This window comes from Festucalex cinctus, chromosome 11, assembly GCF_051991245.1.
Source record: "Festucalex cinctus isolate MCC-2025b chromosome 11, RoL_Fcin_1.0, whole genome shotgun sequence".
Taxonomy (NCBI): Eukaryota; Metazoa; Chordata; class Actinopteri; order Syngnathiformes; family Syngnathidae; genus Festucalex; species Festucalex cinctus.
Genome location: NC_135421.1, coordinates 22,977,647 through 23,002,547, shown reverse-complemented (window position 1 = coordinate 23,002,547; position 24,901 = coordinate 22,977,647). Strand labels below are relative to the sequence as shown.

The 24,901-nt window shown below is 39.8% G+C and overlaps 1 protein-coding gene across 2 annotated transcripts in view; it reads right to left on the bottom strand.

Annotated features, from left to right (window-relative positions):
• abca12 (ATP-binding cassette, sub-family A (ABC1), member 12) overlaps nt 1-24,901 on the bottom strand; it is a 65,617-nt gene that overhangs the window by 10,561 nt on the left and 30,155 nt on the right. For both annotated transcript variants that reach the window (XM_077535882.1, XM_077535883.1), the window contains exons 36-61: nt 24,742-24,881; nt 23,422-23,541; nt 23,238-23,328; nt 22,851-23,030; nt 22,304-22,586; nt 20,432-20,546; nt 19,486-19,815; nt 19,346-19,415; nt 19,114-19,248; nt 18,032-18,190; nt 17,606-17,789; nt 16,334-16,552; nt 15,514-15,710; nt 14,104-14,261; nt 13,728-13,961; nt 12,973-13,117; nt 11,865-12,111; nt 8,738-8,827; nt 7,161-7,248; nt 6,953-7,080; nt 6,717-6,804; nt 6,507-6,615; nt 5,387-5,441; nt 3,339-3,516; nt 3,107-3,222; nt 862-1,024 (exon numbers count right to left, since the gene is read on the bottom strand). In XM_077535882.1, coding sequence (XP_077392008.1) covers nt 862-1,024; nt 3,107-3,222; nt 3,339-3,516; nt 5,387-5,441; nt 6,507-6,615; nt 6,717-6,804; nt 6,953-7,080; nt 7,161-7,248; nt 8,738-8,827; nt 11,865-12,111; nt 12,973-13,117; nt 13,728-13,961; nt 14,104-14,261; nt 15,514-15,710; nt 16,334-16,552; nt 17,606-17,789; nt 18,032-18,190; nt 19,114-19,248; nt 19,346-19,415; nt 19,486-19,815; nt 20,432-20,546; nt 22,304-22,586; nt 22,851-23,030; nt 23,238-23,328; nt 23,422-23,541; nt 24,742-24,881 — 4,022 coding nt within the window. The remainder of the gene's footprint in view (nt 1-861; nt 1,025-3,106; nt 3,223-3,338; nt 3,517-5,386; nt 5,442-6,506; nt 6,616-6,716; nt 6,805-6,952; nt 7,081-7,160; nt 7,249-8,737; nt 8,828-11,864; nt 12,112-12,972; nt 13,118-13,727; nt 13,962-14,103; nt 14,262-15,513; nt 15,711-16,333; nt 16,553-17,605; nt 17,790-18,031; nt 18,191-19,113; nt 19,249-19,345; nt 19,416-19,485; nt 19,816-20,431; nt 20,547-22,303; nt 22,587-22,850; nt 23,031-23,237; nt 23,329-23,421; nt 23,542-24,741; nt 24,882-24,901) is intronic.

Here is a 24,901-nt window from a genome sequence, read left to right as displayed (position 1 = left end):
TTTAGTCACTGATATGGTATTTTAATAATAATTCATGCAATTGAGGTAAAATAAAAAAAAATGTACTGTACTGTAAAACAACGAGTGTGGTATTGATTTGTGTTGAGGTCAATTTTCTGCCACTAGATGGCATAATTGCATTTGTAAGACGTGGTGACAGCACAGTACATTTTTCTTTTCATATTAAGAGCTATCTAATCTTTAACATGAAGTAACTTGTGGAATTCTGCACATTTGTAAAATTGTAAAATGCAACCTGATCCCAGTCTCCACAAATATATACATTATTATTAAGTATTTGTGGTGTCTGTGGATCTCACTCTGCTTCATCTATCCTTCCCTCCTTCCTCTCTTTAGTTTTTCCTCTGGTCTCTTGAGATGTCCCAAATCTGTTGGAATCTGGAGGTTTCTGGGGTTGGTGTAAGATTCTGGTTTTGTAACCATTTGGGTGGCAGGTGGTGTTTAGTTTGTGCTGGATTTCACTTGGATTCATCTTTCTTTCCTTTGACCTTTCCTCTGGTCTCCTAACCTTCTGAACTTCACGACTCTGGCGAGACTCTGAAGTATCTGGTTAAGGTGAAGGGTAATGGGATTTTTATTTAGTGTTAGGTGAACTAATGAGTACAAACTCACACGAATTCACGTGCACGTACACGCATTAAAGAAATATATATAATTACTAAATTTTGACGTGGACGTGTCTGCTGCGTTGCAACTGGAATCCCCCCAGTATAAGCTCTCCAAGTAAGGGGCGGCCATTAATTGCGCCTTAAAAAAAATACTGGCATGAAAGGAACTTGAATTTAACACACTAATTTTGACACCCCCAATAATAATAATAATTGCAGAAATGATGCTGACCTCTACGCTGGTCGTCGTACTTTGAGCCAGAAAGAAAACAATGGAGGTGGACATGATGGTATTGGTGCTGATGAAAAGGTTAATGCACACGTAGGTGATGAAGGCCGTCTCTGCATCCTTGAAGACGCCTGACAAGAGATACATCCAGGGGAAGGTGGCAAACCTGAGGAGTTGACAGTGGAAATTTGACCTCAAAATCAAATTAAAAATACATTTTTAAACAATGCTTCGCTTAGAATCAATGCTAGGATGAGGTGCACTAAAAATGCTGACAAGGTGGATGGAAATCATCAGGAAAAGAGAGGAAGCTAGATTACTTCTTCTTTTATTCCCCACCAAACCTTTTTTTCTTTCCTTCCCCACTCCTTCCTCTCACATAATCTGCTTGTTTATTTGATTGGGTCAAAACAACACAAAGGGAGCGGAAGAAAGGGGAAATAGATTAAAAGCAGGAAAGTAGCACAGGACAACAAATCGAGCTGAACAGAGACGTTGCATCTGGGAAGCGAGCCCAAAAAAAAAAAAGGTGCTTGGTAGACACAGGACGGCTGCCAAAGCGTAGCGGAGAACAGCAGCATGACGGCTGCGAACCAGAGCAGGTGGGTGCTGCCTGCCAGATGGAGGAATGTGATTATTCATTGCTTGGGAGGGAGACATCTGTCTGATAAATGAGTTGCACAGTGCTGACTCGGCCTCCTAAGATCTAGGGCCCATTGGCAGCAGAGCAAAACACAGGAGGGTGAACAGTAAATAGTAGAATTAAAATGATGTAAATATAGCCAAGGACAGATGCGACGTCGGATTTGTATGCAACAGAGAGAACCAATTATTGGCGTGAAAATGTGTTTACAAGCGAAAGGGGATAAAAGCTGACCTTCAATCTAAATGTTGCTGGGGCATCAGTTTTCAAATCTTGGAAATTTCAAGATGACATCGACGCTCAAATTTATTGCTTATAGCCACACTTCATCCAGGTGACTGTCCTTTTTTTTTGTATTTCTGGCTAGAAAATAACGAGGTTGTATTCTATTTTGTAGGGCTGAGTATCAATTCTTATTTCCTTAATCAATTTGATTTTCATTGACAAGAGTTCAGTCTGATTCGATTTTTTTTTTCAAATTGATGAGATTCACTTAACTTCAATCCAATATTCATTGCTGGTAGTTATAAGATTAATTCTTCTTGAATATCAAGGGCATGATGAAAACTCCACCAACATTAAAATTACAAATTAAATTTTGCAGAGGCAATAACTGGTTAAATGATTTAGTTTATTAATGAAAGTAACAAGTGTTATAATCACTTTAAACAAACATTGACGAAAGGATGAGATTTTATAATTCAATAATTGTAACTATAAATTAAAAAGTTTTAAAGTGCAACAAGTCAGGTCTTTCATAAATGTAAGAAAATTTAGAATAGATACAATCTGTCATGGTTTTGGTTGGTTTTGGTTTGTTTTTTTACTTTTTGTTTTTGGCAGGGTTCTAGTTTTGAGTGAGTTTTGTTTGAGTTAGTCATCATGTTCCTTCAAGTTTCTATGATCTGTTATGTTCTGCTTTTTTTTTGTGTGTCTCACATTGTCTCGTCAAGCATTGTCCTGCCCACCTGTGTTTGCCTCGTGTGCCAACCTATCAGAACACTCTGCTGTCTTGCCCAGCTGTGTCTCGTTGTGTCAACTAGTGTGTATTTAGTCTTTTGTTTCCCCTCCGTCTGTGTCGATTCATTGTCATTTTCCTCCCGTCATGCTGACGGTTCTGTTCCACGTCTTGTCTCGTTTTACCCTGTTGGACTTTGTTGTTTTGGTTTCTTAGTTTGTAGCTCATTTTTGCCTCCTCGTTTTTGTTTATTAAACATTTTTTTGACCGCATTCTTTGCCTCCTCGCCCTGATTCCCTGCATTTGGGTCCACGCCCGTGACGTGACAAAAACAGTAAGATTAAAAAAAAAAAAAAAAAAAAAAAAAAAAAAAAAGGCCTTTCTTATGAATTAATTGGTAAATGAGATAAAATAATTGATTCATGGTTTTATGAATCGATATCAGGCTCTAAAATGAAAATCAATTTGATACCGGTTATTCAATTTTTTTTAAACCCAGCCCTAACTATTCTGTATTGGATTTTTGAAATTCACCAACCTCAAACAGCTTGTATGAAACATGCTTTACATCAAAAATAAAGACAAGGAAACTTCCAGTACGTTGAAAAGATGAGGACGCTAACATATAATGCATACTGATGACTCACCCAAAGAGCACCAAAAGTAGCGAGACGGCAGCTAAATTTTGCTTATCCGTGAACGCTGGAACCTGGAAGGCTGCAACCACGCCGATGGTCAAAATGACAGGAATCAAATAGATGATCTGTGGGAAAAGATCCAGGTCGTAATCCGTTGCTGACAAATTATTTGATGGTTATCGGTTATTAAATGGACGAGGTGGTGTTTTCGTGATTTATAGACTGGGCAATTAGGTGTTACCATGTCATAAAGGAAGTTAATGGCCCAGTAGAAAGGCTCACTGATGCCCGCGATGTGCTGCAGCCTCTTGGAGCCGCTGTGATGCTCCCTGACGACGTAGATGGAGAAGCTGGCTGTAGTGATGGAAAAGCCTGCGAGCACGCACATGGCCACAAGGATCTGGAGCATTCCCAGAGTGCTGTGAAGACCAAATTGGATTATTCACAAGTGGTCTCACAGAAACAATATCACAGCATCATTTTTATGAATCGTTGGGCCAAGTTTGTTGACATCTAATAATGAAAACTATATTGTGCGTTGCTGCGGCTTGCGGTTGCAATTTATTTTGGTGCGGCTGTACTCGCAACAGTATATTATACGTGCGGTACCTTATATGGAAAAGTTATAGGGAGTCCTGCACTATTTTGGCAAGACTTTTTACTAAATGTAGTGTCGGCAGGGATGTTTATCTTTTCAATCAGGAGAATATTTGTGAGTAGGGCAAGACCAATTAATCAGCCGATATTAGCTTTTTTTTCCAGATTGTTTAACACGTTAATTTTTCACAAGATAAAACACCATTCAAAAAAACAAAATAAAAACAAAATCAAACCACCTAAAAAAAATAAAAAATAAAAAAAAAATCAGATTTTTCCTGTAATATAATGTTAAATATTAATTCATTCAGTCATTTTGACTTAAGCAACGCACTTCGCTCCCGGCTGGCTGTTTTACTGGATTTTGACAGATTTTGGAAGGCCCATAGAATATTGTGTTCTATTGCATTAGAAATATGTCTTGTTCCATCATAAAAAAAAAAAGTATTATTTCTGTTTCCATATTTCAGCAATTAGCATTAGAATATAGGTAAGTTTCATCATGATTCACAAATCTGTTTAAAAATGTGGGGAAAACAGCTTGTTGCATGATGGCCCTGGTTGATCTCTTATAATCTGCCGCCGTTTTTTGTTTTTTGTTTTTAATAATTATGCAAACTCTCCTAACAAACTTGCAAACATAGAAATGTCCACAATTCCACTATTGTACGCCTGAGTGAACTCCTGATAAATTAATGAATCCATTAAAAATACATCTGGAGATTTTTTTGGATCGACTACAGATTCCAAGAACGCAACATCAGTGGAAAACATCAATTTTTGAGCCATAACACCACTATGTGTTCCTGTGCAAGTTGGCCAGGCCGGAACCACCATTCTAATCAGCTACCCGCAGCTCGAAGAGAATAAAGCCGAAGCTGGCTGAGTGACCAAGTGAGAAGGAGGAGAAAAAAAAAAGAGAAAAAAAAAGAAGGAACATGGTGGGAGCGTTAAGGAAGCTCCAATTACTGTACGTAGCCAGCAGCAACTGATCAGGCTCATTATCAGCATGGCCAAGCTGTAGCTTGAGCTTCCGCAATGTATCCCATGGGCAGCCACATTGTGAGAATCAAGATATCTTACTGTAATAAGCCGACTGTATCTTTAAAATGGCCAAGGCCAAATCAATACGTCAATATGGGCATGGAAGAAGGAGAAAATGGCTTCTTGTCCTGGAGTAGCCTGCCAGGCTAGCAACTATAAAAAAAATCTCCATGGATACAAAATAAAATACTGAAGGTTTGAGGGTGATGCCATTTTCAATCCACTTGCGAAATTAATAATTTGGTACGGTCCACCACGAGAATTCATACATTTTAAACATGTAACCAAACAAATCCTTCCTTATGTGTTCTGAACATTTTTTTTTTTTTTAGTTCATTTTAGAAGTTCCAGTCAATCAGCTGCTCGGCCATCGGCTGGCCAAACATCATTATAATGGCACTCTGCTCTATAGTGCAAGCGCAAGAAAATCCATTTAGAAAATCAAATATTAGTGTTAAAAAAAAAAAAAAAAAAAAAGCACCATCTCCTCGAGCCCTCACTCAACCACTTATGATGTCCTAAGTAAAATGTGTGAGGCTTTTTATTGAGTGAAGCCGTAGAACAACAAATAATTACACCATTAGGAGCTTTTTGCTAGTGCATGTTTTTTTTTGTTTTTTTTTTTAAGTAAGTAAAAAATGCATTTACATTGAGTCGTCTTCATCTGTCCGACCAAAGTATGGATGACTGTACACTGAAATGGCTGCAACAAAAAAGAGGCAGAAAAGGAGCAAAAATATTAACTACATAACAGGCATAATCACAATAATGATTAATAAACTTTGTTAAAATGGAAGTCAACCAAAAAAAAATGTTTTCTTGACAATAATAGCTTCTAAATATTGTATTCTGGTTAATATTGCAAATGTGGAATGTGAGTTAAGCAGCAAACTTTAGCAGTTTTTTTTTTTATTTATTTTTTTATCAATATCAGAAGGCGGCCATTTTGCCACTTGCTGCTGAGTGAAAATGGCATCACAGTTGCTCAGTCTCAGGTAACGACCAATCACAGCTCAGCTTCAGAAAACAGGTGAGCTGTGATTGGTCATTACCTGCGCGACTGTGATGTCATCTTAAGTTGACAGCAAGTGGCAAAATGGTCGCCCCCTGAGATAGATAAAAACGGCTAGATTTTGCTGCATAACTCATATTCCACAAATGTAATAGCTATCAGAATTTCATGTTTAGACTAGTGAGGTCACATATATTATTGTCAAGAATTAAAAACAGTTGACAGTGTCATACAAAATAGAGCATTATCCAGTTTGGATGTAAATATATTTTGATCTTGAAAATGACACAGTTGAGCTTTCTAAAGAAGTTTCTAATGAACGTCAAACTGGTTATCGCCCCTCTCTGTAACCGTGTACTCGCTGCTGAATGGCTTGAATAGGCTGTAAATTTCAGTGTTTTAGGTGAGCAGGAGTGCGATGACACATCCGTGGGCAGGTTCTAACCTCGAGTGGGAAGTCTATTATATAAGGCTAAGAACTTACATGTCCAAAGCTAAAAGATCATAACTGTCATAAGTAATCCCCCTGGATCTCACAGCTTCTGTATATATGCTATGTGTGCGTACAAGTACTGTATAATTATATTAAAATGTCAAGTCTAATCTTTACGGTGATGCAATGACACGATAACGGAATAGAGCACTTAAAATAGTGAACCTCCCGACCCCCTTCCCTTTCTCTCCAACCCTTTACCTATAGTCGAATGGGATATAAAGTATTTGTATTCATTACTGCTTCACAGCAGCATATAGTACCGTATTCCTTTGGATCCTTATCTGCTGGAAGTTTGTAGCGTAGGATGAAATTGTTGAGGCTGTTTAAATATGCTGGCATTGTGTGGTAGCCCTCAGGGTTGAACCAAACCTACACAAACACACAAACACTCACAACTGTGAGGCCATCTTCATGCGTCATGTAAAGTTTTCCTTTTCTAATTCGATTGACAGCAGAGAAGAGAATGATACCTTCGATAAGGTGGCATTGTCAGACTTGGCTAGAATATCCGTTTGCAGGTCAGGTGGGAACGGCTTTCCAAACTCAAACCCGCCGTACCTGAGATACAAAAAAAACCCAAACGTTTGGAATCAACTTTTTCAACACCTAACCAGGAGCATTGTCAACTATTTCAGACTCATTCACTTATGTTCACAAACAGCCGCAAAAGAAATGCGTAGAGGTAGATATGCTTGCTTCTTCTTACCTGTTCCTAATAAAGCCATTGGCCGTGGTCAACAGGTAATTCTCTACATTGATCCCACTTATGTTGTAAACGATCTGCGAAGACGGGATCTGACGACTGGCTGGCTGGAACCTTTCCCCATGGCAAATCTGCATCATATTTTGGAATTAACCCAAAATGTGAAAGCATGAAAAAATTCTCACTCGCTTCCATTCTCGCCGTCCCTCACCTGTTCCTTAATGGTACATTTGCAATCACTATATGACACGGAGCCGTTTCCTCCGGAAGTCCAGCTGCTAGTTTGGCTTGTGCAAACCCTTGAAAGAATAATGAATACATTCACTGAGTGAAAATGGTGGCTCAATGAAACGACGGGAGTGCAGTCACATGCCAGAACGTAACTTCACATGAGTTGATATGACGGAGACGACGCTAAAAGCCTGTACACAGCTAAAGAGATGGAAGGAAGGTCGAGAGCAAAGCACTCATACAGTAACGCAGCTGCAGGCACTCAAGACTTGACTGCTTTTGTACATACTATTCAAGCTGGGCCCTGGGCATAGGCGAACTAGGGCGCCACCTAGTGGAGGGGGCGCCAAATTTCAGGGTTAAAAACCAAACAAAAAAAGGCATTCGTTTGACTTTATTTTTTAATTTGTAGTTGTCTGTGAAATTTGGTATTTATTGTGTGGTGTGGTATAAAATATTATTTATTAATGTATTTATTTATTTATTCGTTTATTTTCACGGCGGTGGAGACGGGGGGGGGGTGGGGGGGGTGGGGTTGCACGTTCGGCCAGGGCACCAAATTACTTAGCGCCGGCCCTGATGCGATTGAATAGAATTTTGACTTCTAAACTTGTGCATATATATTTATTTTAGTTGTAATCTTTGACAATGCATAGATCAAAGTTTAGATTTTAAAGTTATTATTATTATTATTATTATTATTATTATTATTATATCAAAGTTTAGATTTGAAAGTAAAGTTATGCTATTCTGCTGTTTCAGGTTATTGCATTATGTATAATGTATATGCATATTGTCATCTGATACCTTCAATGCCCAAATGTGGTCAATTTTACATTTTTTTCACAAATCGATACGTTAGCTCAGCCTGTTTCTTTTTTTTTCTTTCTTTTTTTTTTTTATTATTATTATTGACCCCTCTAAAGTGTTGAAAACGGCTTTCTCTCTTTGAAAATACAATATTAATGTCTCAACCGTTTGGATTTTTATTTTCCTGAGAGGTGAGGGCTTTGGAGATGTGAGGATTCTGCTCTGTACCAGCGATATGTGCGTTTCATGCTCGTGAAATGCTGTCAGGTTTGTTTCTCTACAGCAAAAGGACAAGAATGGATGTAGATTTTTAGATTTGTGAAGGTCTACAGCACACTCTCCCTCTTGTCATTTGAAGGCAAAACATTCAATCTCTATTGCGCCGTTGGATTTTTACACTTCTTCTGGGGGGCCAGGGAGCTTTAAAATGGCTCCGAGGTGTACTTCACGAGTCTCAACACTGCGATCCAGCGACAGTAAGGGGAAAATCTCTGCAATAAACGGGAGGTGTTTATGGAATACAAATTATGCTGTTGAGCTGCAAGGCTCTGCTGTCGGCATTCGCTCACATGCACAGAGAGCCAAGAAACGGGAAAAAAATAAGAGCGACGCAAGAGACTCAGAGTTGTTGAGATTGGAAGGAGGCAGACTAGGAAAATGAAACAAGGGAGCCATGGGAAGAATGAGAATGAGATCAACTGGAAATTGCTGTTAAATATGGAAGCTTGTGTTGTTGTGTGTACGTACGGGTTACTTGACTGGTCAAGGCAGCTGTTATCCATTCCTGGGAATGACATCATCGTGTCCACCAGCTTGCTAGATTTTTCATTCTGGTTACTGTGACAATACATAACAGAAATAATGGAATTGATCATATTTGAGGCATGGGGGGGTTATATTTTTGTTATTTGGACGAGAAGGATGAGAAAGTAGTCCATTGCATGCTAGCATAGGAGACTAAAACTACTTTTCGGTTAGCATTTCTGTGTGAAAATGACCTACCGTATTTTCGGTATTCGTATTATCGGTGACCCTGCACAATCGGTGACGCGCATGCGCAGAAGATCCCGCCATCTTGGATCGCTAGCTAATACTAATGCTTTACATCAGAGAAAATAATAAAACAGCTGTTTATTCATTTTGGGAGTGAATGGAGTTGTCAGAAAGCTGGTTTGTAATCTATTAATAAAGTTTGACTGACCTATCTGACTGTTTTGTTGACATTCCCTTTAGCGCAGCACCATCTAATGGATGCATAACGTAACCCCAGCCTCTACTGCAGTGCCTTATATATGGAAAAAGTTTTAAAATATGTAATTTATTGAAGGTGCGTCTTATAATGCGGTGCGCCTTATAGTGTGAAAAATACGGTAGTTTGGTTATATTTTCACTTGGGACTTTATTCTAAGGACATTGCTGCTTTACTTGCCAGTCGTCACCATTATGTTGTGCCTGACAGACACTGAAAACATCTCAAGTCTTGTAGTCTGCTAAATAAGCTACCACTCGCACGTAAATGTTTCTCGTTACGATGACAAAGTTTCTCGTTTGGACGAGAAAGTTTCTCATTAGAATAAGAAAGTTTCTCATCTCCATGAGTTGAAGTCATCAACGCTGGTCTCACTCCCAAAAAAAAGCATGCTCGAAAAGGTAACATCCATCCATTCATCCATCCATCCATCCATCCATCCATCCATCCATCCATCCATCCATCCATCCATCCATCCATTTTCTTGACCGCTTATTTCTCCATGTGGTAGCTTCATTATTTTTCAATTACAATTAATTACAATTAATACCTTTAAAAAGTATTTTTCTACTTGTCGACTGATGATGACATCACTTGTGCTGAGGAAGGAGGTAGCGACCAATCATGGCTCAGTTTAAAGACCAAAGCCAGAAAACAGGTGAGCCATGATTGTCCACTACCTACTTCCTCAGCACAGGTGATGTCATCATCCGTCGACAGCAAGTGGAAAAATAAAATTACATTTTTTTTTAAAGGTATTAATTGTACATAAAAAAAATAATGAAGTTATCAAATTCATTCTGGACAAAATATTAACTTTTCACTGCTTCAAATTGTTCAATGAGTCAAGTATACCTTTAACATTGTTTTCAACTTTTATGTTAACAAGAGTATGAAAAAAAAATTTCATTTTAGAACAGATATAAAAGTTGTGATTAATCGTGAGTTAACTATTGAAGTCATGAGATTAATTAGGATTAAAATTTTTAAAATTAAAAAATTTAATCTAAGATGCAGTCATATTTGTTAACAAGAGTATGAAAATAAGAAAAAATACATTTGATTAATTTATCATTATCATGATTTAAAAAATGTAATTGCCTGAGAACCATAATCCATCCATTCATCCATCCATTTTCTTGACCTCTTATTCCTCACAAGGGTCACGGGGGGTGCTGGAGCCTAGGCGGACGTGCTAACCAGTCACCCACCGTGCCGCTCAAAAAGGTAACAAATCAAATCAATTACTTCAACCTTCGAACTGGATAAAGAAAGCAGATGAACTTTTAATGGCACCTCAGCATTTTCTTCGGTACGCATTCTGTATATCCTTAATCAAATAGCGCCACTTCTCAGGGCAAAGACAACCTCCCCCGACACTTTTAATGTTATTCACTTTAATCGTGCATTGCATCGACACACGTCGCATTCTCCGTCTTGATTTCCCCTTTGGGCATGTCTGCCCTTCAAAGAACCTCCACTTTTTTGATACCCAAAAAGTGATGCAGGGACACGCCGGGCCAATTCAAGCAACAACATGCATCAGCCCGTCATTAATATTTCAACAAATCCAAATTGCCTTGTTGCGGGATGTACTTTAATGATTTTTGTGCCTCCTAGAGGTACATCAATACAAACGCAAGGGTTTCGCGGAAATCTTGTCAGTGACGTGAGGACTTAGATCAGGGGTGTCCAAACTTTTTCATTTGAGGGCCACATACAGAAAATCAGAAGGACGCAAGGGCCACATAATGTTATGAAGAGAAATTATGTTTAGTCCTAAACATTGTACAAATAATTTATTTGTGCTTTTGCATATTTAGAAAAATGCTACAGTATATAAACTAATTTATTTGTAATATGGCAGTAGTGTTATTATAGTTTGGGATTTTTTCATTTTAGTTAGTTTTTATTAGTTTTCAGGGTGGTTCTGTTAGTTTTTATTAGTTTATTTCTTTAAAAAAATGCTTAGTTTTAGTTTACTTTGTTAGTTTCATGGGTGCGATGTCATCTGAAGGTGCTTTTCTATTGGCTGCTACTAGATGACGTCACTTCTGTGTGACATACTTTCAAACGTCATTTTTCCGGTTTATATCAAAATAAATCTAATAAAAATCACATTTAAAATCATCCCCAAAGGCTCATGCGTTAAATTAATTACCAAACACGAAAACGAAGATTATGTTTGCTATAATTATAGTTAGTTTTAGTTAGTTTTGTAAATATAAAATGTAGTTTCAGTTAGTTTTAGTTTTTTTAAAAGCATTTTGTTTTTATTTTATTTCGGTAACAATATTCGTTTTTGAAATTTAGTTGTAGTTTTTTCATTAGATTTAGTTAACTAAAATAACCTTTAATGGCACCTGTTTTTCGATACCCTCCCTTCTTACTTTGACCATCTCCAAACATTTTTGTTTTGTTTATTTTATTTGAACTGAGTCAAATGCCATTTTTAGCACATGTCGCGGGCCACTGAAAAATGGATGGCGGGCCGCAAATGGCCCCCGGGCCATAGTTTGGACACCCCTGACTTAGATAATTTAGTTTTACCTGAATCCCATCCGATCAGATCAACAGCGTTGACGATCTATCTACACATTTATTCCGCCCTCCACGAGGACTGACCTGAAAAAAGAGTAACTTGGTTTGAAGTTGTAGAGTGCGGGGCTAAGCTCCAGCTCAGGGTAGTGCCACAGATCGTTCCTGATGGATCCCAGGCCCATGGCGAACGTTACAAACAAAACCGGAAGTAGGATCTTGGAGATCAGGCCTCTGTAGTCTCTGCAGCTGTGATGGAACCTCTTGATCAGTATGGCTTTGACTTGCTGCCAGGCAAGGGCCATGCCTTGTGTTCTGTTGGAACTAGTCAACTCTAGAGGATATTTGGGGGAACACAAAACCAAAGTGAATCACTGGCTTACTTTCCTATTCTCTGTTAGCTACATTAGTAAATTTCGTAGAGGAAACTTTACTCTAAAGAGTACTTTATTTGGTCCTACTCTACATCGAGTAAATTTTACACTCGGAAGAGAGTAAAATACAAAAAAAAAACACTCAATGGTTGAGAAACAATCAAAATGAAAAAATGAAAATTGGACAATAGTGCAAAAAGTTACGTGACGAGAATGAAGTCATAATATTACAAGATTATATAAATTCAAAAGGTTATGCTGGTAATATTATTGATTGTGATAGTGATATTTTTTTATGTTTTGCATGGCCCTAATATCTGCACAAGACAAATCAATACAGAATATAAAATGTTAGGTTTATTATGTATACATTATTCCATATTTACGGTACTCTTTTATTACCGTACATAGAATTAATAGTAAAGCATTTATTCAACATTTTTACATCTGTTCCGAGGAGCTGCGGAAAGAGGAACTTCATTCCAAGGCTGTAAACAAACTTCAAAGACTACTGACTGGGGAAGTTTTATGGTTGAGACACCTTGAGTAATATTGTAAAAGACATCTGCAGTGGTGTAAATTGATTGTTGTCAATGTTGCTATTTCCCCACCTCCTTTAGTGACCATTTGTTAGAGAATCCCAAATAAATAGAGGAGAAGTGTGAGGATGTGTTAGAGTGGTGATCTGCACACATTTCTCTGTCCATTTCTCCTCATATTACGAATAATAAAAGCCTTGTTTTCTCATTTTTGTGTCTGTCTCCTCATTTGTGTATTTTTATAATGTCATCGATGGTGTATAAACTTGACAATAAACTTACTAATTTTGTCAGAATTAGAGATCATGTCACATGGATCTGCAGGGAAACTCTCCATGGAGCCCGTGTCTGAAACCGTCTCTGAGATAGAAAAGGGTCTGTCCTCCTGCACACCTTCTCTGTTATCCTCAGTCAACTGGAGGAAGACCTATAGATGAAGAAAAAAAAATGCAAGTCAACGCCCCCTGAAGCAGCCAGTGACTACCCAAATAATCTTTTTAACTCATTCACTCCCAGCCATTTTCACAGAAGCAATCACGTTCGCTCCCGGCTGTTTTACTGGATTTTTACTGATTTTGCAAGGCCCACAGAATATTGTGTTCTATTGCTATAAAAGCATGGAACCTATCAAAAGAAAGATTAAGTCTCTTCTTTCATCAGGACAAAAAAGTATGTTTCTATCTGTTTCCGTTTTGCAGCAATTAGCATTAGAAGAGAGCTAAGTTTCATCAGTTTTCACAACTCTATTTAAAATTGTAAGTAATTGAGCTTTTTTTCTACATGGCCCTGGTTGATCTCCTTTGCTCTGCTGCCACCTGCTGGCCGTTTGTGTAATAACTACCATTTCTGTAACCGTTCTTTGCAGTTGAGAGGCTGCATCAAAGCCTTATGTTTGCTCTAGCATAAAAAAAAAAACAAAAAAAAAAAAAATACGTCTTTGGGACACTTACAACATTTAAAAAAAACTACGTATTTATACGTTATTCGGAGCAAATGAGTTAACATATATGCTAACTTTTCGATGCATGTGAGATTACCTCTTCCAGGGTGGTATCAGAGATACCGTAGCCTCCCAGCTGCAGATCGTTAAGGTTGGCGTCCAGCGCCGTCAGAAGAGAGCTGTATGAGGATGCAGTGGACGAGGTGAAAGGGGGCAGGGAGTAGACCAAATCACTCCCGTGGGCCTCTTTTAGCCGCGCTTCGGGTACATGTGCTTGGATAAATGCCTTCATTTCAGCGTCGTCAAAGCGCTCGGACTCGAGAATCTGCACCTGAAGTGGTTACGAGATAAAGTTAGTATTTTACATCACAATGTCATTTGCTTGAAGGATTATTTCGAAGCATATACACAATAACATGTCAATGAGTAATTCTGTATCACACTCCACATTATTACCAAACCACTAGTATGACCTTTTTGGTGAGAGTGAGTTTGTAGCCCTGGCCCAGTTTATCTTTCAGATAGAAAGGCGAGCCACAGCATTTTAACCCCCCTCGCTCCAGGAAGGCAATGCGGTCACTCAGCATTTCAGCTTCATCCAGGTGGTGGGTGGACATAATGATAGTATGCCCTGAGAAGACACACACACACACACACACACACACACAAAATATACAACCATTTGTGTATGCATCCAGCTAAACACCCTAGAGCAAATCGCTCACTCTTTGCCAACTTGACTGCGTAGGTCATCTCAGCAGTAACCCTGGCTGACAATAAAAAGGCATGGTCTAGGCTTAAAAAAATAATAGTTTCATTGCTTTTGTTTACTGCAAGAAAAAAACATCACGCAAAAAGTAATCTTCAACTCCCACCATATCCACAACTTTTACGAAAGCTAGTGAAGTTACTTTTTGAATTAGTCCAAGTAAGGCCTGTTAAGTCGGAATGATTATGTAAAACAAAATGGCCCCAAATAGTTAAGTACGAAAGACCATTTTCCATTTTACCAGTTAGCTTAGCCTAGCCCAGTTAGCTGTAGTTTCCTCAAACATGAAAGGAAAAGTTAATTCAAAGAAGCAAAAGCATGTCATTTGTTTAAAGGCAGAATCTGTCGTTTTCATTCAGGAAAATGCACTTATTAAATACAGGATGTAGACACTTTAACTCTTTCTCAGTGTACACATCTGGGCTTATGTTAATGTTTGGTGGTGATTTTTTCTTAAAACCCCCCCCCCAGCCTGTATTTTGCCATTTTGTGTTTGTTTTGTAAACAGCGGGACGTTTCTGTGGAAAGACAGTGTTTAGAACCCTCCAGCCAATCGCAGAGTGGGGGGTGGCTTGACAGCATGCATGGATTTTTTTTTCCACTCGCACAAGCTTACATGTGTGAGTGAGTGAGTGAGTGAGTGAGTGAGTGAGTGAATGAGTGGAAAGAAAAAAAATCCCTGCGTGCTGTCGTTGACACGGGAGTGACGTCACGAAGCCGACAAATTCGAACGGCCCCGTCTCCGACCCCCCTCTCCCGGATTGGCTGGAGAGGTATAAACGCTGTCTGTCCAAAGAAACATCCCGTTGTTTACAAAACAAACACAAAATGGCAAAATACAGGCTTGGGGTTTAGGAAAAAATCACCACCAAACATTAACATAAGCCCAGATGTGTAAACTGAGAAAGAGTTAAAGTGTGTACATCCTGTATTTAAAAAGTGCATTTTCCTGAGTGAAAAAGACAGACCCTGCCTTTAATGGCTCGTCAAACTGTAATAAATTTGTATTCTTTGCTAAAGCACGTGAAGGTGAGTCGATGTAAAGTATTGCGGTATCGCATGGCCACTTAGAATTAGCATATTTGACCAAAAGTTGCAAATAGTGGGGACTTACGCTTTTTATTTTGGATAACAATATCCCAGATGCTGCGCCTGGAACACGGATCAACGCCTGTGGTGGGTTCATCCAGCACCACCAAGCGGGAGCCACCAATGAACGCAATGGAGATCGACAACTTGCGCTTCATGCCGCCTGACAGGGTGCCCACCCGCTTGTGCCTGTGAGCGTACATGCCCGTCTCCTCCAGGACTCTGGAAAATGAATCAGTGGGAAGAACGCAAGACAACCTGCACGTTAATGTTTATATGCATTTCAATACCATTTTTTTCCTACAGGGGATTTGCTGTTCACCTCAAGTTAAAAAAGAAATCAACACAAAAACAGAATATTACAAAACCCTTACAGTACTCAGCCCACATTAGTATTCTCTACATGCACCTAATGGTCTTATAAGTACCTCATAATATTGCCCTGCTCTTCAGATGGTAAATCGAAAACCATATTTCAAGAGTAACAGGTGCAACAATTACGTTATCTCTACCACCGGAGATGCATATAAATTAAGTGTGGCCATAAAATGTGCTTGAGTACAACCATGTTTAACTTTTTCTCCAGCGTATCGTTGGCATTCAATTCTAGACACTGCAACAACTTCCCACATTTCACTTTTATTAGGGGGGAGATACTGTCAACGGAGCAAAGACCACTGTTTCACCACGGCTGATGAAAACTAAAGGCTGTAAAAATACACTATATTACATTATTGCATCATGGACAAATCAAAACATGATCCTTAGGGCCCAGTCCAACATCAATGAAAGCAATATAATGTAATTGTAAGCGTTCATTATACCCTGGGTGAGTAAACACTTACGTTCGGACCTGCTCATGCAATTCCCTTTCGGACCAATGTGGGGCTTTGATCTGGCCGTAGAGCAGGAGGTGCTCCTTGGTGGTCATGTGGTCAAAGAGAACGTCATACTGCATGCACACGCCAAGATCTTTGCGGATGTCATCCAAGTTTGCTTGCATGTCTCGGCCATACACTTCTATACTCCCAGATGATGGAGCGAAGAGACCCGTGAGGAGAGACCTAACCACATACAAAATATCATATTTAGAATATTATATTACATTATATACTGAATGTGACCATCTTATACAAGATTTTAAGTGCAGATGGCTACACTGGTTATTTTATCTCGGTTGTAACTGAGGGGAATATGTACCAGCCTCAAAGTGATGAGACCCAAGAGACAAGCTTTATTAGGTGCAGAATGGCAACCTTTGCAATGTTATATCTCATTTATTATGCACGAAAACGCAATGTAAATAATAGGTATGGGCCGCTACAGTCTGGGCTGACAGTTTACCGTGGTTTACGGTTGCAATAACTGGTAATACTATAGTTATCACCAGTAATAAGCCGTTTTTTTATTCGTTTTTGAGGGGACTTCTAAACAGGGCGCAATTTGATTGGCTGCTGGCATAGCTGAGTAAAGAGCTGCCTCTTTGAATTTAATTGCCTCCAAATAAATTCCTTTTCTCCTTCTCGGCATCAGCGAGGGGAGAAGGAGGTGGGAGGATGGAAGCAGGTTAGACGAAATGTCTTCTGATTAATGTGCATTGTCCTTAGAAAAAATAGAAAACATGGTGCTAGAGTGTACTAATTAGCCCCAAGGCAACATGAGTAGCCCACAAGTCTGTTAACTCACCAGTGATGGGACACTGTGACTTACTCAGAAGAATTAAAATAGAGGAAGGTTAACGTTTATTTATTTATTTATTGGCAAATATTCAAAATTATATTTTGCTTAAAAATAAAATGGATTATGTTAATGGGAAAAAAATATTGTTTTTATTTATGAAAATTATTATTATTATTTTTTTAAACAACATTTAAGAGATGTAATTTCAAGACCGTGATACGGCGATATTTTTCTCACGGTTTTCATACCATCAGAATCTAATATTGACCCATGCTGATTTGTAAACTTTTCATCCCCAAAAATGTCATTCATCCATAACAGGGAGGAATGTATCAAACTAAAAACCCACATGCACATATAGTATATCAATCGCCGGTGTGTCTTAGTATTCTTCCTGAGACAGGTAAAAGGGGAAATTTAATACAGTATTTACATACATGGTAGTAGTCTTGCCAGCGCCATTGTGACCGAGCAGTGATGTGACATGGCCCTCGTAGAAGGCAACGTTGAGGTTTTCGATGGCTACCCGGTCACCATAGGTCTTCGTGAGACCGTGAAGGGCAACACCCACCGGGAGGTGAGAGAAGTCCTCGCCTGTCTGAGAGAAAAGCTGGCTCTGGCCTGAGAGAATGGACAAATGCAAACAGTAAATCAAAGAACCACAGTACAGGACATAAATAGAGAGAGTGGCAGAAATATAGTTAGGTGCTCCTATACAGGGAAAAATGGGTGACCATGAAAAGAAGTGCGACAAGACAACAAAGGGAGAGACAATCCCAGAAAAAAAAAGAGTGGACAAGCAATTGTCTGAGACTGTGTGTTCTCTTGTAGTTGTTAAAGTTAAATTGTTTTTTTTTCTGTACCTTTCCCTTTGTCATTAGAGAACACGGGTTGGTTTATATTCATGGTGTTGATGAACAGATGTCCTCTGCTCCCCTTCTGTGACTTTACACAGCAGAAAAGGTCAGCCCAAAAGGAGGTTGTAAATGGGAAGTACCATGGAGCTGGGATGCCATATTTGCCTGATTGAACATGAAAAGGAAAAAGACTTGTCATGATGACATTTAAAGCATGCACAAAGAAATGCATGAACACAAATTTCTGTTTCAACTGCTTCTGATGAGGTATGATTGGAATTATCTGCAAACTAGTTGGAAAGACAATGTCATCAAAACTCATTCAAACCCAAAAACGTGTAAATATTTTTTTAATACTTTGTCCTTCACTCCCAAAAACATATATATATGTTTTTTATGTTTTTTTTTTTTTTTTTTTTTTTTTTAATTGCAAGAGCATACAGAAGACTTTGATGCAGCTTCTGACATGAAGAGGTGGCTTAAAGCAATGGTAGTTATTACAAAAAAAAAAAAAAAAAAAAAACGACTAGCAAGTGGCAGCAGAGTATAAGAGATCAACCAGGGCCATGTTGCAACAAGATCTTTTTGACACTGTTTTCCACAGGAATGTGAATATTGATGGAACATAGCTATATTCTAATGCTAATTGCTGCAAAACGGTAACCGATTCAAATGTACTTTTTTTTCTGTTGAAAGAAGAGACTCTAACCTTTCTTTTGATAGGTGCCATGTTTTTATAGGAATAGAACACAATATTCTGTGGGACATACAAAATCAGTAAAAAAAAAAATCAAGTAAAACTGCCAGGGTGTTGCTTCAGTGAAAATGGCTGGGGGTGAATGAGTTAAATGTGAAAGTCAATGTAAAAACGTGCAGACACTCAAATTGTGTTGATAATTGCTGTCATAAAGAAGGATAAAATATTATTAAAGGTAAATTAAGCATTTTTATTGTTTCAGAAGTGTGTATAAAACAGCTAGCCCAAGAATCAGCTCTCAGTCTCAAAAAGGTTGGTGACCCTTGATCAAGAATAACACTTCCAAGGTTAGTCTCAACTCCCCAAAATCATCACATTCCATTCAATTTACCAGGAAAGACCATTCGGATGTACGCCCCAACTGTAAAGTAGATGAGTGAGTCGATGAGCATCATCCAGCACAGCCAACCGAAGGAGGCTGTGTCTCCAGATAGGGGTGAGGAATATGAGTTGCTCCACTGAATTCCTAAAAAAAAAACATCAAACACAACAACACCTTTTATGTACTCCCTTGTTTGCGATGTCTAATGCATCATTTTCAGATGAAGGTGGGAAATTCGTACCCTCTCCTCGAGTCTCGTAGAGAGAGATATACTGACTAGCATAACTGAAACAGCATGGGGAAAATAAGCTCTGTGGAGAAATGAGACTTATTAAACAAATTACCGCAAACGACGTCTTGATGAAAAATTTAATCCCTCACCAGTGCACTCTTTTGAAAAAGGTTGAGACTGGACTCCACCGCCACGACCACAATAAATGGGAAGAAGCAGATAATGTAAAGCAGGCTTGCGCTAAGACCGGCAATGTAGGTCTTGTCGAAAAAGGAGCTTATCAGGTAACTGAAGGCCAGGATGGTCAAGCCATAGTCGCTCAGGTACAAGAAGAGGATGAAGCCATTGCTATGCGAGAGGATGCCGCCATGCTTGAGGATCAGCGTGAGGATGATGATGGTCACCATCAGGTGAGCAGCACATTCCAAGAACCAGGCCAGGAAGTGGCTGAGTGGGTTTACGCCCATCATCTTCATATACTGGAGATTTAAGGGGAAGGAAAATGACATTTCTTTTTTGCATCAGTTGCTAAATATAAGATTGTGGTTGTACATTATTATCTTTGTGTAAACAGAGTAAAATAACAATAATAATAATAATAATAATAATAATAATAATAATAACTAGTGTTGTTCCGATACCGATACTGGTATAGGTAGAGGTGCCGATACTGCATTAAAACAGTGGTATCGGTATCGGTGACTACTCACAAGTAACATGCCGATACCATTAATTCCAACGCTAATATAGGATTTTGGAGGCAGCATCTTGTGTCTTGCTGGTGCACGACATTCACTGGTATGTGACATGTTCACTGCATGCCGATCTAAGATATCCTATTGGTCCTTGAATGCTCTGAACCAATGGCAGGACAGCTTTTTCATGTTGAGGAAAAAAAAAAACTTAAGTATCGGTATGGTATCGTTATCGGCCGAAAAATGAGCCAAAAAATGGTATCGGAACAACAATAATTATTATCTTTGTACAAACAGAGTAAAATAACAATAATAATAATAATAATGATAATAATAATAATAACAACAACTTTGGTGTATAACAGTGCCTTAAACATGAAATTAAAAAATGAATCCTTACCTCATGCAGCCCCAGTTCTCTTTCATGAACCAATTTCTTGACAAAGTCGGCCACAAACAGAATCCAGGCTAACATCAGCATGAGTGGGAAGACTAAAGAGATGGCCTGAAGATACCTGATGGATGCAAAAATCCATCAACAATTCAAAATGAAGCATTTTTATTTGGAGAATGACAAAGATAATATAAATTTGCAGCTATGCCTAATAGAGAATTGTACCCTGAATAATAAAAGACACAGATGCGCCCTTCTCATAGTCAGGCTCGAAAGCAGCCTGTCAGATACAGTGAGTGACCTGATGGTACATCTGATATGAGTTATCAGCATTGTCTTAAAAAGCCCTTGAGGGCGAGCACAAACTGCCGCTGTGTTCAGTAACCAGACACTCTCTAGCATGTTTGCAAAATGTCTGACTGTCAGATTGGTTATACGTACAGTAATGTACATTTTAGACATGAGCAGTGGGGGCGGTTTGAGTGGCGCATGTCTGCATGGAACGGCAAACACACTTTGCTGAATATTCATGCACCCTTTTCAGAGCCAATTATCATGTGAGACTTGCCAGTGACTGACTACTTACTGACAGTCCCAAGTGGCGGATGAATAATGAGGGAGTTTGCATTATTCCACATCAATGGCTTGAGTTCACCCCCGAGACAGTGTACATCATCCTTTTCATACATACATATATATCAGTGGTGTTCCGTCCTAGTAAGCTATTAGGGGACGCTTGCCCGACCTCTTCAAAATAAAACCATTGAAAATATTTCTGTCAGTGTCCTCTAAAATACAATACCGTAGTTCTACTGTTTTGGTCTTAAATTCCAGTATATTTTGTCCTGTTTTCCTCGTGGGGAGCGGAGAAGTCGACAGTTTGTTTCGCGCATACACAATGAGAAATCAATTGTGTTAGTTCCGTGAACGTTGTTTTTGGTAGTGCGGCTTTTGAATGGCAGAAAAGCTGTCGGTCATGCAGCCTATCTGACAACCTGCATGCGCAAAATTGCCGTACTTGGCTTGTTCTGTGGTCAACAGTCATTTTTCAGTTCAAGTTCATCCCAATGAGTGTCCTTTTCCTGGAGAACTAAGTGGGGTTGTTGAGCACTATGATGTCTGACTGTTAGTGAACACAGCACAGGTCTCCCGGGAGGGAGGGTAGTTCAGTTAACGTTGTTTGTTGTTGTACTTTTATTCCTGCTAGCATCGAGAGCTGTTGTACTGTGCTGGTTATATTGTAACTAGCACTGGCTAGCAGTCAGTAGCTTTGCATCCCGGAGATAGAGGGCCGGCAAATGGCCATATTTCATGCCCGAGGTGGTTCCAGCGTTCTCGGACGTGCTCCGCGGTCCAACGGCGCGCTCCAGGAATACTCCAGCGAAAATATCATTTAAAGTGGTCGTTCTACTGGAGTAATCATCACGAAAACGGGGACTAATTTTGTTCCTCACTTTCAAGAAAGGACATACGAGAAACATCAGTGGCTAGGTGGCTGTCCAAATAGGTCAGTAAACTTTATCGTTGGTTGAAACCTCTTGCGGCTTTTCTGCGATGTCATTTTTTCCTTTCTCCGAATACTGTAAATTCCAACGAACTGGCAAATTGTGATTTTGTCGTTTCATACACCACGGAACTGGTTACATTAAGTGCGTACGTATCAACCTGTCCTCAATATTTCTGCTTTAATTTTATACCTACACATCGGTATAAAATATTTAATATTGAAATTAATAATAAAAATACCCCAAACATTTTTCGCTCGCGCCCTTGAGAGAGAGAGAGAGAGAGAGAGAGAGAGAGAGAGAGAGAGAGAGAGAGAGATAGAGAGAGAGAGAGAGAGAGAGAGAGAAAGAGAGAGAGAGAGAGAGAACCCACCTATCACGAAGATAGCAGGGATATGGGAAAGGTTGGAGTTGCACAGCCGTGTCTGAGACTCTCCCAGTATGCATCTCAATGATGGCCCGGTCAATGTTCTCCTGCAGGTACACAAAAGCCCGGTTGTACCGCATCGTTCTCCCCGAAGATATGTGCGTATCCTTGGTGAAGTAAGGGCTGCGGGCTCGGTCCGTCCGCATGACGTTGTCCAGATGCATTCGGATGGTGTAGCTGACTTTGGGTGGCAGGGAAGAGGACTCTGCGGGGAGCTTGAAAATGACACCTTATTGAGAAAGGAGAAAACATAACTTCATTTCAAAAAGTTTAAACATAAATCATTGCACATCATCTCAACTTCTAGTGAACTCAAATATAAAATAAATTAAGAATTGTACTCGATCAATTGCTGCATCCAACTAACAAATTGCAATATACTGTAACTATAAGACCTTTTTTTCTGGGCATTGTCCAGTAGATATGGTGATCAGAATCAATGTGGTGATTTTTCGTATCTCTTACTCTTTAATTTGGTGCAACATTGACTCACTTCCATAGAGATTGCGGTCCTTGGCGAGTTCCTGAGCTTCAGCGTCAAGCTGTTCAGCAGATTGGTAACCTTGGTAACGATCAAATTTGATACAAGATGAGATGTTGACCATCAGTGTGGACAGGGTGGTGATCTGATCCATTACATGTTTGTTTCTCTCCAACATCAATGTCATGTTTGCTGTATCAAGAAAAAAAACACACACATAATAGTTATTCAATTAATCTGTTCAGAAATTAAAAAAGTAAAGGTTTTACAGCACCATTTGATAAACTATTGATAGTTCATTTTAAGTGAATTATTCAGGTAACTCAGCAACTGTAATAGTGTATTATAATGAAATATATTATTTTAAATTATGTGATGCTCATAACAATGCTCACTCACAGAAGCTGTTGAGCGTCTCCTTCATTTTATCGACATCGATGTCTGTCTGCATCTCAATGAAACGCCTCACAAAGGCATTGGCCAAGGAACTCTGGAAGCACACGCAATTAAGAAACAGCTTTTAAAATCCCACAAGAACCAGTTGGAGGACATTTTGCAAGACAGCGGCCCTGAGATGTCATACTTGAAGCAATGGCAAAGTTTGGCTCAGCATTTCGGCAGATTTAAAGATGTACTTTGATGATTTGATCCAATCGTCAGAGTGCCTCCTTAGGTTGCCAAACTCTTGCAGGGTAGTATTGGCCTGAATAAGAACAGTAGAAGAAATGTAGTGTCATAGCTATTGCTATGTGCCCCCCAGCCTATTGTGTTTCCCAGGTGTGTCTTGTTAGTGTTGTGTTTAGTCAGTGGTGTTTGTTCAAGTGTTGTGGGAGCATTGTCTTGTCTGGTCCTGTTGGGACGTGCTGTGTTGGTGTTGTTTCCCCACGTCAAGTCAAGTCAAGTCAAGTTTCCCCACGTCCAAGTCAAGTTTCCCCACGACCAAGTCAAGCTTCCCCAAGTCAAGTTTCCCCCACATCAAGTTTCCCCACGTCAAGCCTCCCCACGTCCAAATCAAGTTTCCCCACGTCCAAGTCAAGTTTCCCCACATCGTTTCCCAACGTCAGGTCTTCCCACGTCCAAATCAAGTTTCCCCACGTCAAAGTCAAGTTTCCCCAAGTCAGGTTTCCCCAAGTCAAGTTTCCCCACATGCAAGTCAAGTTTCCCCACGTCCAAGTCAAGTTCTCCCAGGTCAAGTTTCCCCACATCAAGTCTCCACACGTCAAGTCTCCCCACGTCCAAGTCAAGTTTCCCCACGTCCAAGTCAAGTCTCCCCACGTCCAAGTCAAGTTTCCCCACGTCCAAGTCAAGTTTCCCCACATCAAGTCTCCACACGTCAAGTCTCCCCACGTCCAAGTCAAGTTTCCCCACGTCCAAGTCAAGTCTCCCCACGTCCAAGTCAAGTTTCCCCACGTCCAAGTCAAGTTTACTCACGTCCAAGTCAAGTCTCCCCACGTCCAAGTCAAGTTTCCCCACGTCCAAGTCAAGTTTCCCCACATCAAGTCTCCACACGTCAAGTCTCCCCACGTCCAAGTCAAGTTTCCCCACGTCCAAGTCAAGTCTCCCCACGTCCAAGTCAAGTTTCCCCACGTCCAAGTCAAGTTTACTCACGTCCAAGTCAAGTCTCCCCACGTCCAAGTCATGGCGATCAGTCTCACGTCCCGCGCCATCATGGCTATCCGCTTTGCCTTGCCCGGTCTGGTCTTAGCGACCAGTCCTCTCATGTCCCGTCCTGTCTTTTAGTTGTTTTTGGTCAATAAAGTTACTCTCATTTCTCATCCCGTCATGTGTTTCTTCCATTGGGTCCATCCACCAAATTCACTCCGCACCTTCAACCGTGACACTTAACTTATTCACACAAAAAATCTATGGATGATAATAATGTATGTCAGTGCCTGGTGGGTACCTTTGCCATAATAGCCCTGGTGATTGGTGTGTCAGGTGTGAAGAGGATTTTCCCCATCAGCATTGGTTTGAGGAAGGCCCACGCAATGGCGCCCCCAGTGGTGTTGACCATGTCTAGGTACATGTTCAAACAGTAGGGAGCTACAAATGGAAAAGAACAT